The sequence below is a fragment of the Rhinoderma darwinii genome, chromosome 4, assembly GCF_050947455.1.
Source record: "Rhinoderma darwinii isolate aRhiDar2 chromosome 4, aRhiDar2.hap1, whole genome shotgun sequence".
NCBI classification, from domain to species: domain Eukaryota; kingdom Metazoa; phylum Chordata; class Amphibia; order Anura; family Rhinodermatidae; genus Rhinoderma; species Rhinoderma darwinii.
Genome location: NC_134690.1, coordinates 85,699,207 through 85,714,626, shown reverse-complemented (window position 1 = coordinate 85,714,626; position 15,420 = coordinate 85,699,207). Strand labels below are relative to the sequence as shown.

The 15,420-nt window shown below is 46.5% G+C and overlaps 1 protein-coding gene across 2 annotated transcripts in view; it reads right to left on the bottom strand.

Moving 5' to 3' along the window:
• LOC142759281 (glypican-5-like) overlaps positions 1 to 15,420 on the bottom strand; it is a 332,098-nt gene that overhangs the window by 65,927 nt on the left and 250,751 nt on the right. For both annotated transcript variants that reach the window (XM_075861290.1, XM_075861291.1), the window contains one exon: positions 3,411 to 3,555. In XM_075861290.1, coding sequence (XP_075717405.1) covers positions 3,411 to 3,555 — 145 coding nt within the window. The remainder of the gene's footprint in view (positions 1 to 3,410; positions 3,556 to 15,420) is intronic.

Here is a 15,420-nt window from a genome sequence, read left to right as displayed (position 1 = left end):
CATGGTGCTATCAGATGCCCGCATCCTTACTGGCAGCCTTAGCATAGGTAGCATGCAACACATGCGACACAGCAGACATTTTTTTATCTTGCTTATGATACCATGGGACATTGAAGCAAGGCTAGTGTTCTATCTTGTTATCTTGTTGCGGTTACATTGCATCACTCCTGCTTGCTTTGACAGACTGAAGCATTCCTGTACAAGTTCTACTTCAACCAACTTACAGTGGAAGAACCTGACAATGTAACCTGCAGACCAAAGGTAGTTTTAAGTCAGACCACTGGTAACTATAGTATTTGAATTTAATCTGAGTGACTGAACCTATTTTTAATATTACTCTAAATGTGGGTTCATATGGCCAGATTTCTGCCCATAATCAGCGCCGATCAAGCATATAACAAGTTGATCGGCACTGGTTAACAACAGGTCGCTTTACTGTATGAGCATGAACGATCCTTGATACGATTATTCGGTCTCCATCAGTTTGCATTATTGTCTGCAGCACAAGCCCTGTTTACATGGGGAGATGAGATACCAACAACGAGGATTTTAAAGTCAGCATAAACTTATTGATCAAGAGCATTCGCAAATTTTTTCGGCTGATGACTACCCTGTTTACACAATAATCGAGTGAACTAAAGTTCTTCGGAACGCTTTTTACCAATTGGCCATGTAAATGGGTTTTTACTTTCTTTCTGTAGACATATAATATTAATATAGATAATATCATATATATATATATATATATATATATATATATATATATACATATATATATATATATATATATATATATATATATATATATGACATTATATTCATGATATTTGCTGTACGCAAAAGGAAATAACCTTTACTTCATGTGGAATTGGACATGAGTCTTCTAAGGGAAAGTCGATGCTTTGTGTCTAATATAAAAGACTTTGATTCCAAAATGTGTAAAATCCTAACAAAGCCAACTTGTGGACCAGAGAGGGTGACTTGACAACCATGTCAAATAGATTGCAGCTAATTTTTTCTGAAGAAAGCAAGGGTCCTTAGCCAAAATGAGGGGTTCTGTAGTTATATAAAAGAACAATGACAAAGAAACAATAGCGCCTTGTCTATGGATCATATAAATGAATGAACAAGAGCGCAGCTCTGGGGCACACAAAGGAATCATTCACAATTCCCTCCCAGTGTACACACATCCTTCACTGTGTTTGTGGACTGGACGCCCAGGCTCAGCAAACCCGCCAGCTTGCTCTCCACATTTCCTCCTTTTTGGCGTAAGTCTTGAAGCAAAATTTTCAAGCGTTGTATATGAAAGTCAACGTTAGATCTAGATATTGTAAATCATTTCTTCGATCCCTGAGGCACAGAATTAAGGTCAAGCTACAACAGAAATCGCTGTGCTGCGGTCACTGGATTTTAATTTTCTTATTTAAAGAAAGTGTCACAAGTCTATTCAGCTATGCCTTCATTTATAGTTCCGGTTCCATAAAAGTAACATGAAAGTGTCTGAGACTAAATGGAATGTTTGCGCCCTATATAAGGCTTTCACCATTCGGATTTCTATGCTTTCGTTTGTCCAAAACGTTGCGCTTAAGGGTTCATGCACATGGCCGAATTATGGCTCTGTTTTGTTCGGGTATGGGATTGCCATAGAGATGCATGAGGCCTCTACTGTACTTCAATATGCCTTCGATTTCATATGGAGTTTTTACTATCAGATTCCATAAGTGACAAGAGATATTCTCCCCTAAAAGAATTGCTTTAAGGTCAGTATACCTCCAGACATACGGCATCCAATAGAACCTGGACGTACTATGGAGCCACAGCCTCCGAGCATAGCCGTATAGAATTTGTACACTGCAAATGCATGGAACCTTAAAGAGGCATTTTGAGATATATATATATATATATATATATATATGCTATATGCTTTTGGTCCTGTGGATAAAGATGCTAACAGCAAAAATCTATGGTTTATGTTGTCTGTGTAAGATAATGTTTGGAGGTACAGCCAAATCCATTTTGATACAGAAATATTAAGACTGGTTAGTTTAGATTCACTTTAAAAATGTCTTTCGATAACTAGTTGGTAAAAATAAAAATAAACAGATTTGTAATATACTCTAGTTAGGTTTTAAGCTTTGTTTTGTCAGTAGTGAGTGTAAAGGATCTGCCAGGCACAGCTTCGGGGTTAACGCCCATAGATAATCAGTCTGCACCTGCTTCTATGTCTGTGAGACTGACTCCATCTTCCACCACTCAGGATGGCAGGCTTAGGAGTGGGAGAACCTATCACAGCCTGGCCAGACGGAGCTAGCTCCTGCCCTCTGTCTATTTATACCTGCCTTTCCTGTTCCTCCTTTGCTTGTGATTCTTTTCGTTTGGTTTCCTGGCCCTGCTGCAGCTTCTTGTACCATTGTCCTTGCTTCATATTGACCCCGGATTGCTGACTACTCTCCTGCTCTGCGTTTGGTACCTCGTACGCTCCTGGTTTGACTCGGCTTGTTTACTTCTCTTGTTGCTCACGGTGTTGCCGTGGGCAACTGCCCCTTTCTCCCCCTAGCTCTGTGTACCCTTGTCTGTTTGTCTGTCGTGCACTTATTGAGCGTAGGGACCGTTGCCCAGTTGTACCCCGTCGCCTAGGGCGGGTCGTTGCAAGTAGGCAGGGACTGAGTGGCGGGTAGATTAGGGCTCACTTGTCTGTCTCCCAACCCCCCGTCATTAAAAGAATCACAAGCAAAGCAGGAACAGGAAAGGCAGGTATAAATAGACAGAGGGCGGGAGCTAGCTCCGTCTGGCCAGGCTGTGATAGGTTCTCCCACTCCTAAGCCTGCCACCCTGAGTGGTGGAAGATGGAGTCATTCTCACAGACATAGAAGCAGGTGCAGACTGATTATCTATGGGCGTTAACCCCGAAGCTGTGCCTGGCAGATCCTTTACAGTGAGACTGTAGGAGACAGAGTAATGTCAATGGTTTCTGCACAGTAGTCTGGCTGTGTTGTCTGGACCGCCCCCGTACTGCCTGCTATCAGCTATGAGGGGGCGGTCCAGTCACAACTAACAAAATGTACATTTTTATTATTATTCTCACCAGAAGATGACTCTACCAAAAACAAACAAAGCTTTGAAGCTAATAAATGATATTCTAAAATAGCTATTTATTAAAAAAGCCTTTTTGTCCACATAAACATATGGACAGAATTTAATTTCCTAAACATGTTAGTGTTATGGAGAAATTTGGAGCTGACATTGCATTTCTTGGGGTTGCTGTATTGTGTCATTTAGTATGAAGTACTACTGTAATCTTAAAGAACATGCTGGTGTACTGGTGTGTCTTTACTTTGCAAAACTAACCTGTGATAACCACTGCCGTACTGTATAAGGAGAGAAAATGTTAATCCCATGTTTACCCATACCTGGGTCTAAGTTTTCACCAGATCCTTGACAACCATCCTCATCATCACAGTCTCCACTTGCATCCTCGCCTTGTGATCGGCCATATCCCCCGCTGCCCTCTGTAATGCGCCAGCGCTCTGCCTTGATTCTTTTTTCACTGGCCATCTATGAATATAAAAGCAAAGATATGACTTGTTTGAACATTATAAAGATCGCAGGATTAATCAACAATTCTAATAATCCCAAATCCTATTATCTTATATAAGCACTAGGCACGATTTCACGTAGTGCAAATATTATAGATTATCTGTACGTCTCTTCTATACAGACTGTATCATGAAAGGGTGCAGATCACACAGTATCTAAGTGACCTGTGCTGCTGGACCAAGGGGCTGCTTACTGCTATTTGGTAAGCAAGCAGGCAGCAGTAATGAGTAGCAAGTGTCAACAACCAAACTTTTTAGTAATAAAAAGAAACTTGTGTCTGACGGATGATGCTTTATTTTTCTATTGTACTATAAAAACGATCTCTGTTTAGGCACATAGACAGCAACAAAAAATTTTTTTGACGGATAAATACATTTAGGGCTTGTCCACACGTAGTGGAATTGCTGTGAAAATACGCAGCAGAATATAGTAGCAGCATAGTGGATGGGATTTAACAAATCTCATCCACACGCTGCGTAAAATTTCCGACCAGAAATTGACCTGCGGTGCGTATTTTTCGTACTGCAGCATGTCAATTCCTGCTGCGGAAAGTGGACAGAATTGCTGCGTTTTTCAGAGGAGATGTCACCATCTCCCAGGATTGAAAAACGCAGCAAAATCCGCACCATTTTCTGCAGTAAAAAACACAGGAAATGGTGCGTTTTTTCCACGGAGGAATTTCTGCTTCTTCCTGTGGAATTTCTGCAGAAATTTTCTGCAGCAATTCCGTTACGTGTGGACAAGCCCGTAACGAGGGAGCCACTATTTCTATGAGCTTGCAGTATTACCATGGAATAGTCGCCTACTCTATCTCCAGATCATTTGCTAACCACTTTGTCTGGTCTCTGTCCGGTTGTTAATACTCCTGGGTGAAGCTGGTTTTAAATGTCCATAATACGGCTGAATTTTAGTGTCCGCAACACATACACATCATGGTACTACAGAATAGAATTTGAATCACCATAGGATTCTATGATATTTTTAGTTTGATTTAGTAGAACTGCAGAGGTCCATGTGTTGTGGTCGTAATATGGTCCCTGAAACCGGCTACAAATCAAAAAAATCCTCTATAAATAATGTCCATGAGTTGAGTTGATAAAAATTCTATCTGCTTCGGGGGAAGCTGGATGAAAACCTATAAACCTTCCATGGTGGGGATCCCTCAGATTTCTAGGCTATGTTCACACGGAGTATTTTGGGGGAGGAATATCTGCCTCAAAGTTCCAAACGGAATTTTGAGGCAGATATTCCTCCCCCAAAATACTCCGTGTGAACAGCAATTATCGCGCCGTTTTTCGCCCGCGGCCATTTAGCGCCGCGGGCATAAAACACGCTTTCTCCTGCCTCCCATTGAAGTCAATGGGAGGTCGGAGGCGGAAGCGCCCGAAGATAGGGCATGTCGCTTCTTTTTCCCGCGAGGCAGTTTTACTGCTCGCGGGAAAAAGACGCCGACGCCTCCCATTGAAATCAATGGGAGGCGTTCTCGGGCCGTTTCTGCCGAGTTTTGCGACGCGGTTTCCGCGTCAAAAAACTCGGCAAAAGACCCCGTGTGAACATAGCCTAAGACTCCTGAACAGTAAATCTGCCTAGTAAGTAAGCAGATGATCCTATCAGAAGTCTGGGGAAGAAGTGTAAGGCCCCATGCATACGAACGTATTTTTGCGGCCGCAATCCACCCGCAAATCTGTGGATGAATTGCGGCCCCATTCATTTCATTGGGCCCATGCACACGACCGTGGTTTCCACGGTCCGTGCATTGCCCAGGAGCCTGGACTGCATAAAGATAGAACATGTCTTATTACGGCCGTGTTTTGCGGTCCAGGCTAATAGAAATGAATTGCTGCGGCCATGTGCATGGCCCGCGATATGCGGGCGGCCACAGGTGACACTCTGTGGCCGTCCGAGCCGCAAATCACAGCCCGCGCACACCACTACGGTCGTGTGCATGAGGCCTAACAAAGCAATGTCAACCGTTCTAAAACCTATATAAATAAGAAATGGCATCGTAGAAATTGTACCAACTTGAAAGAAGACTGTAGCACAGGGACATATATTTCTAGGGGATTTTATGATTTTAGATGGAAAAGCTTCATATAGTTTCCTGCATCAAATTAGTATTATATCTAAGCAGCCAATTCCTAGTTTATAGCAGTCTCATTTTCCCTTTAATATTTAACTTTTTTAAAGTGTAGCTCCAATGTTACACAAGTTCGCGTCATTGGATACGTTATATAAACTAGTGGACCTGGACACATTTCTTCTTTACTTTGCAGTCCCTCTAGATCAGTGATCTCCAACCTTATTACTATAGATGTTAACTCCCAGAAACCCCTAATCCAATATCTACTTCAAGACTGCTGAGACCGAAGTGTAATACCCAATACCGCTTACCGCTCCCATACAAATAAAGAAACGAACAACAAGATATTTTTGTGGATGAGGGTGAGTCACAGTTTATTAAAGGCAATGTACACCTTTGAAAAAGTTTTTCTTTTTTAAAAAAAAAATTAAAATATATGTCAATGTGGTTGATATATTACATTTTATTAAAAAATATTTTTACCTTTAGAGATATAGCTGCTTTGTATCCTGTACACAGAGCAGCTGCATCTTGCGCTAAGACCTGAATCCGTCAGGTTAGTGGCACTGACGGGTTTAGTGTCAGCGGTTCCGGTTATCGATCACATCTAAGTTCATAACTTAGGGTATGTTCACACGGCCTATTTACGGACGTAATTCGGGCGTTTTAACCCCCGAATTATGTCCGAAATTACGGTTTGAAAGCGTTGACAAACATCTGCCCATTGAAAGCAATGGGCTGACGTTTGTCTGTTCACACGAGGCGTATATTTACGTGTCGCTGTCAAAAGACGGCCCGTAAATAGACGCCCGCGCCAAAGAAGTGTCATGTCACTTCTTCAGACGTAAATGGAGCCGTTTTCCATGGACTCCATGGAAAACCAGCTCCAGTTACGTCCGTAATGGACACGGCGTTCAAGCGCCTGCACATGCCGTTACAACTGAAATGACGGGGCTGTTTTCTCCGTAATTTCGTCCGTTACGGACGCTGCCGTGTGAACATACCCTTAGATGTGATCTATAACAGGTGGATCCTGCGTGTCAGAGACTCACAGGACCTGCTGTCACTGAACCTGTCAGTGCTGCTGACCTGACCGATTCAGGTCTCAGTGCTAGATATAGCTGCTCTGTATACAGGATACAAAGCAGCTGTATCTCAAAAGGTAAACATATTTTTTAATAAAATGTAATAACAAAGTTGCACCAATCACACTGATACACATTTTTATTAAAAAAATAAAGAGATTATGTTTTCACAGGTGTACATAGCCTTTAACTTAAATGACATAACAAACGTCTAAGGCACATATTTTCTTAGGCCAAAGCGTTATGCCAAACCGCAGGACTCCCGGTGAGCAAGACCGTCTTCAACCCACCACTCTCCATTTATTTATCTGACCACCACTGTGACTTGGAAATAAAATATTAGAAAAATAAAACATTAAAATCATAACACATATTCACAGAAATAAAACACATCCAAAAGGGAGGGAGGGCAGGACGATTGATACTTCTAGTTTCCATTACCATGGAAAAGAGGAGATAATGGCGCCAATCTGCCCTAATTATCAGGAAAAAGGAGGCTGGCAATTTGTATACTGCTCTCTCATTGGCTAGTTGGCTCCCCTTATGGCCACTACCATTAATTACGCTTTATTAAACAAATAAAAAAGGAGGAAAGGGGGGTGGGTGAGGTGACTAAGAACTTACCCACTTGTTTTAAAGGGAAATAGCCCCTGTATAGGCTCCATATGGTGGTAAAGGGCGCAGCAGTCAGGGGCCCTCTCACTATTTGCTGCAGTGCTCTACAAGAATCCTGGTGGAGTGCAGGATAAAGCTACTGTATAATTTTATATTTTATCTGAGACTAGTTAATAAGAGGAGAGGCACAATAAATAAGAATGCAACTCCATGCAAAAGCTATAATACATTCAGTAATAATACATACTAAACATTCAAACATAAACATTGCATTAAGGAGGACTAAAAAAATAAAAGCCCCTAAAAGCATTTTTATTGATCTCAAAATTTGGGGTTTTGATCGGCATTCACCAGCAGTTTAAGACCAGGTTCACACACTCAGTTTTGATGCAGCTTTTCGTACAGTTTTTGTCTCTGTTTTTTGAGCCAAAGCCAGTAGTGGATCGAAAAGGAAGGAAAGATAAAGAAAAGACTGATGAATCTCCTTTCTGCTTCCACCCCTGTGATTGGCTCAAAAAACGACCTTAATCTCAATCTTGTCCTGATAGTTTTCTGCAATGTAGTAGTATAGGTGAAATGCCCACACTGTGTAGGGGACAGATGAGACTGAAACCACAGATACCACAGCATAGACGTCAGAGTATTTTGTTTTGCACAGGGCATGGATGGAGAAAATTGATTTGTTTTTGGCAACCATGTATGTACCACCCTGTTGACCTAGTCCTATCTGCCAATACCCTGGCACCAAACTTGGGAATTAAGAAAACAATATTAGTGAATTGGGGAATTAAAGGTCCAAAAACTTTGTGTGTTAAAATTCCTCACAAAGCGTAAGATCTCTGATTGCTGTCGGTGACCGGACACATTCTTATAAATATTTCTTTAATTTCAAGAAAGTTTTTTTTCAAAGTAAAGGAAACAAATATTGTGGATTAGTGGTAAGAATACACGATACAGAATGATCAGTCACAATTTTAAAGCCACTGTAACAATTGTATCTGCATGCTGTTAATAGTGCACACAGCTATGACGGTGTAACATACAGGTATGTCACTTACGGTACCTAGTCTGATTCAGCGTATATATATTATTGTAACACAAAATTCTCATCTATCCACTCAGAAGCATAAGGGAAGCATGCAAACAGGGAACAGCATAAATTACAGGTTATAAGGTTATAATATTTCTGGCAGGATTCAACATCTATAGGCTGGAAACCTGTGCTGATCTGGTGCAGCAGACCCAGCCGTATGGCCGGTGTTCTGACTGGGATCGATGCCGGCCCAGGAGTGGACCAGTCCAGTCACCTGACCTGTCATCTGACCTCACCGGTCAGGTGACAGGTCAGGTGACTGGACTGGTCCACTCCCGGGCCGGCATTGACACCAGTGAGAACGCCGCTGCAAGACTCCTGCCGCCTTCTGATGGTGAGTGACATCAAAGCAGAGCGGAGAGTGGCAGCAGTAGGCTACCTCTACCGCTCCCCGCTCTGGCGGCATTGTGGCACAAAGTATAAGGGGGTTGTGTGGCACTATGTATAAGGGGGAGGGGGGTTGTGTGGCACTATGTATAAGGGGGAGGGGGATTGTGTGGAACTATGTACAAGGGGGGAGGGGGGTTGTGTGGCACTATGTATAAGGGGGGAGGGGGGTTGTGTGGCACTATGTACAAGGGGGAGTGGGGTTGTGTGGCACTATGTACAAGGGGGAGGGGGGTTGTGTGGCGCTATGTACAAAAGGGGGCTGTGTGTGGCGCTATTTACAGGGGCGTTGTGTGTGGCGCTATCTACAGGGGGGCTGTATGTGGAGCTATCTACAGGGGGCTGTGTGTGGAGTTATCTACAGGGGGACTGTGTGTGGAGCAATCTACAGGGGGGCTGTGTGTGGAGCAATTTACAGGGAAGCTGTGTGTGGAGCTATCTACAGGGGGGCTGTGTGTGGAGCTATCTACAGGGGGGCTGCGTCTGGAGCTATCTACAGGGGGGCTATGTGTGGAGCTATCTACGGGGGGCTATGTGTGGAGCTACCTACATGGGGCTATGTGTGGAGCTATCTACAAGTGGGCTGTGTGTGGCGCTATCTACAGGGGGGCTGTGTGTGGAGCTATCTACAGGGGTCTGTGTGTGGAGCTATCTACAGGGGGGGCTGTGTGTGGAGCGATCTACAGGGGGCTGTGTGTGGAGCTATCTACAGGGGGCTGTGTGTGTCACTATCTACAGAGGGCTGTGTGTGTCACTATCTACAGGGGGTTGTGTGTGGAGCTATCTACAGGGGGGCTGTGTGTGGAGCTATCTACAGGGGGCTGTGTGTGGCGCTATCTACTGGGGGTTGTGTGTGGAGCTATCTACAGGGGGCTGTGTGTGGAGCTATCTACAAGGGGGCTGTGTGTGGCGCTATCTACAGGGGGGCTGTGTGTGGAGCTATCTACAGGAGTCTGTGTGTGGAGCTATCTACAGGGGGGCTGTGTGTGGAGCGATCTACAGGGGGCTGTGTGTGGAGCTATCTACAGGGGGCTGTGTGTGGACCTATCTACAGGGGGCTGTGGGTGTCACTATCTACAGGGGGGCTGTGTGTGGAGCTATCTACAGGGGTCTGTGTGTGGAGCTATCTACAGGGGGGGGCTGTGTGTGGAGCGATCTACAGGGGGCTGTGTGTGGAGCTATCTACAGGGGGCTGTGTGTGTCACTATCTACAGAGGGCTGTGTGTGTCACTATCTACAGGGGGTTGTGTGTGGAGCTATCTACAGGGGGGCTGTGTGTGGAGCTATTTACAGGGGGCTGTGTGTGGCGCTATCTACTGGGGGTTGTGTGTGGAGCTATCTACAGGGGGCTGTGTGTGGAGCTATCTACAAGGGGGCTGTGTGTGGCGCTATCTACAGGGGGGCTGTGTGTGGAGCTATCTACAGGAGTCTGTGTGTGGAGCTATCTACAGGGGGGCTGTGTGTGGAGCGATCTACAGGGGGCTGTGTGTGGAGCTATCTACAGGGGGCTGTGTGTGGACCTATCTACAGGGGGCTGTGGGTGTCACTATCTACAGGGGGGTTGTGTGTGGAGCTATCTACAGGGGGCTGTGTGTGGAGCTATCTACAGGGGGCTGTGTGTGGCGCTATCTACAGGGGGTTGTGTGTGGAGCTATCTACAGGGGGCTGTGTGTGGAGCTATCTACAGGGGGACTGTGTGTGGAGCTATCTACAAGGGGACTCTGTGTGTAGCGATCTACAGGGGGCTGTGTGTGGCACTATCTACAGGGGGGCTATGTGTGGAGCTATCTACAGGGTGCTGTGTGTGGCGCTATCTACAGGGGGACTGTGTGTGGAGCTATCTACAGGCGGCTGTGTGGCGCTATCTACAGGGGGGCTGTGTGTGGAGCTATCTACAGGGGGGCTGTGTGTGGCGCTATCTACAGGGGGGCTATGTGTGGAGCTATCTACAGGGGGCTGTGTGTGGCGCTATATACAGGGGGGCTGTATCTGGAGCTATCTACAGATGGGCTGTGTCTGGCGCTATGTACAGGGGGGCTGTGTGTGGAGCGATTTACAAGGGGGCTCATGTGGATGATTTTTCCATTGACCGGTAGCAGAGTTACAAAACTGGAAAAAAAAAAACCATCATGTAACTCTGCTACCTGTCAATTGAAAAGTCATCCACCACAGGGTCTCCCTCTTGACTTTCATTGTTCTCAGCCTGTTGGTTTGTCCTGCAGCTGCTGCCGCCGTGATGAGCAAATGTTATACCCAAGATAGGAAAAGTAACATAAAGACGATATAACCTGAAATATAATATCTGTGATATCCAGACAGTCTAGAGATCCGCAGTGAGAATGTGCGCTTGTTATTTGCAGAAGGATCTGGCCGTGATTTGATGTATTTATGCGGGATATTGGGCGTGGTTAGGGGGCGTGGCTTAAAATGTCCCTTTTTTCCGAATTCAAAAGTTAGGAGGTATGGGTACAGTCACACATGGCAGATTTTGTTGCAGAAAATTTTCTGTGACGGAAAACTAGTTCCATTCATCTGAATGTAACTTGCAGAAATCCATGCACCTGCTGCAGAAACAACCCCATGTAGATAAATAGAACTGATTTTCAGTCGCAGAAATACATGCAATAAAATCTTCCGCGTGTGACTGCACCCTTACAAGAGAGAGCTCTGGTCCAATGGTGGATTATCATAGGGCATTTTGGACGGCCGCCCGGGACCTGAGGCTCCCATGGCCGCCCAAAGTACATTGTAGTTTTGTCACGTTTTTACCGTGATTTTGCTGCGAAACGCGGCCAAAACCACGACGAAACTGCATTGTGTACGTCCTGCAAAAGGACCTTTAGACATAAGGTCACATGACCATATCTCTGAAGTTCTTACTACTGCTTAGAGACCTGCTGGTCACATGACCGCAGAACCTTGAGCAGCAAAATTCCACAGAGAAGACTGAGGAGAGGTGCTATGTAAGGCCTCATGCACACGACCGTAGCCATGTGCACGGCCGTGATTTTTGGGTCGGCCGGCAGCAGAATGTCACCCGTGAGCCACCCGCAAATCGTGGGCCGTTCACATCGCCGAGTGCATTATTTCCTATGAGCCTGGACATGGTCGTGTGCATGTGCCCATAGGAATGAATGGGGCCGCAATTCTCCCGTGGATTTTCGGGGGAATTGCGGCCGCAAAAGCACATTCGTGTGCATGGGGCCTAAGTATAAGGGAATGGATTTGTTTAAGGGGTCTGTATTTAGGGGGTCTGTATTTAGCGTGCCTGGTTTGGGGACTGTATTTAGGAGTTTTGGTGTCTGTATTAGTTTAAGGGGTCTGTATTTAGGGGGCCTGGTTTGGGGACTGTATTTAGGAGGTTTGATGTCTGTATTAGTTTAAGGGGTCTGTATTTAGGGGGTCTGGTCTGGGGTCTGTATCTGTTTAAGGGGTTTAGGGTCGTTATTTAGGGGGTCTGTATTAGTTTGAGGTCTGGGGTTTGTATTTAGGGGGTCTGGTCTGGGGTCTGTATTAGTTTATAGGGTCTATTTAGGGGGCCTGTTCTAGGCTCTGTATTAGTTTAGGGGTCTGTATTTAGGGGTCTGGTCTGTATTAGAATAGGGGGTCTGGTCTGGGGTTTGTATTACTTAAGGGAGTCAGGTCTGGGGTCATTATTAGTGTAGGGGTCAGGTCTGGGGTCTGTATTAGTTTGAGGTCTGGTGTCTGTATTTAGGGGGTCTGGTCTGGGGTCTGTATTTAGGGGTCTGGTCTGGGGTCTGTATTTAGGGGTCTGGTCTGGGGTCTGTATTAGTTTATGGGGTCTGTATTTAGGGGACTGTATTAGTTTAGGGGTCTTTATTTAGGGGTCTGTATTAGTTTTGGGGGTCTGGTCTGGGGTCTGTATTAAGGGAGTCAGGTCTGGGGTCATTATAAGTTTAGGGGGTCAGGTCTGGGGTCTGCATTTAGGGGTCTTTCTGAGGTCTGTATTTATTTAAGGCGCTTGTTCTGGGGTCTGTATTTGTTTAGGGGGGGTCTGGTCTGGGGACTGCAATAATTTAGACGGTCTGTATGTATTTTATGATCTAGTCTGGGGTCCAAATTTATTAGTCTGAGTAAAAGGACAACCCCTTTAATCAGTGGCGAAACTACCGCGGTAGCAGCCGTAGCGGCTGCTACGGCGCCCGGGGCTTGAGGGGGCCTGTGCCGCCAGCCGACATGCCCACCCAAATGCCCGGTGGCGCCGCTAGCAGCCGTTATGGCTGCTACAGCGGTAGCGCCGCTACTGTGGGGCCCGCGCCGCCAAGCCTTACACAGGCCCTCTCATGCCTGTAGGTGTCGCTAGCACCGGAGGGGGCCCCAGTGCTAGCGGCAGCCAAATACATGTATTAGCACTGAATGGCCAGGCATGTTCTGTGCCTGACCATCCAGTGCCTTACAATGACACTGATTGGCTAGCGGCGCAATGACATCATCGAGCCGCTTCCATGCTTGGAAGGTGCTGATTGGAGGGGCAAGTCATTCTGCCCCGCCAATCAGCGTCATTGGAGGACGCTCGTTCAGCTCCTGCAGACATGCTCAGAAGAGAGCATGTCTGCATCGCCAGTGAACAGCGTGGGAACGGCATCATGTGAGTATGTCAAGTTTATATATTTTTTTCCTCATAAAAATGTGAATGGCATTATCTATAGTGAGGGGTCTATCTACAGGGGGGGGGGTCGCCTTTATGTGGGCTATTATATATAGGGGGGTCTATATGTGGGGCAGTAGCTACAGGGGGGTCTATATGTGGGGCAGTAGCTACAGGGGGGTCTATATGTGGGGGTGTGGGCCACTATATACAGGGGGCTCTATATGTGGGCCATTATATACAGGGGGGTCTATATGTGGGGCAGTAGCTACAGGGGGGGTCTATATGTGGGGCAGTAGCTACAGGGGGGTCTATATGTGGGGGTGTGGGCCACTATATACAGGGGGCTCTATATGTGGGCCATTATATACAGGGGGTCTATATGTGGGCCACTATATACAGGGGGGGGTCTATATATGGGGCACTAGCTACAGGGGAGATCTGTATGTGGGGATGTGGGCCACTATCTACAGGGGGGTCCAGTGGCGTAACTACCGCGGTAGCAGCTGTAGCGGCTGCTACGGGGCCCGGGGCTTGAGGGGGCCCGTGCCGCCAGCCGACACGCCCACCCAAATGCCCGGTGGCGCCGCTAGCAGCCGTTATGGCTGCTACAGCGGTAGCGCCGCTACTGTGGGGTCCACGCCACCAAGCCTTACACAGGCCCTCTCATGCCTGTAGGTGTCGCTAGCACCGGAGGGGCCCCCAGTGCTAGCGGCAGCCAAATACATGTATTAGCACTGAATGGCCGGGCATGTTCCGTGCCTGACCATCCAGTGCCTTACAATGACACTGATTGGCTAGCGGCGCGATGACATCATCGCGCCGCTTCCATGCTTGGAAGGTGCTGATTGGTGGGGCAAGTCATTCTGCCCCGCCAATCAGCGTCATTGGAGGACGCTCGTTCAGCTCCTGCAGACATGTTCAGAAGAGAGCATGTCTGCATCGCCAGTAAACAGCGTGGGAACGGGATCATGTGAGTATGTCAAGTTTATATATTTTTTTCCTCATAAAAATGTGAATGCCATTATCTATAGTGGGGGGATCTATCTACAGGGGGGGGTCGTCTTTATGTGGGCTATTATATATAGGGGGGTCTATATGTGGGGCAGTAGCTACAGGGGGGTCTATATGTGGGGCAGTAGCTACAGGGGGGTCTATATGTGGGGGTGTGGGCCACTATATACAGGGGACTCTATATGTGGGCCATTATATACAGGGGGGTCTATATGTGGGGCAGTAGCTACAGGGGGGTCTATATGTGGGGCAGTAGCTACAGGGGGGTCTATATGTGGGGGTGTGGGCCACTATATACAGGGGGCTCTATATGTGGGCCATTATATACAGGGGGGTCTATATGTGGGCCACTATATACAGGGGGGTCTATATGTGGGGAACTATATACAGGGGGGGTCCATATGTGGGGCACTAGCTACAGGGGAGATCTGTATGTGGGGATGTGGGCCACTATCTACAGGGGGGTCTATATGTAGTGCACAGTCTACAGGAGTGGGCTATATGTGGGACACTATATACAGGGGGAGCTATATGTGAGACACTATCTACAGGAGTGGGCTATATGTGGGACACTATATACAGGGGGAGCTATATGTGAGACACTATCTACAGAGGTGGGCTATACGTGGAGCACTAACTATAGGGGAAGATATATGTAGGGCAGCACGGTGGCTCAGTGGTTAGCACTATTGCCTTGCAGCTCTGGAGTCCATATGTGGGCACTATCTACAGGGGCTTCTATGTAGGTCACTATCTACAGGGGGCACGGTGTGTGTGTGTGACAGTTATATTTAGATGTGTTGAGAATTTTAACTTTGTTTATAGGTGCAGAAATGTTTTAAAAGTGAGAAGCTGAAGACATCTAAACGGAAAACTGCAGAAATGGGTCATGGCCGGGAGAAATCCATCATAGATGTCTGAACCGGAGGGAGAAGAAAAG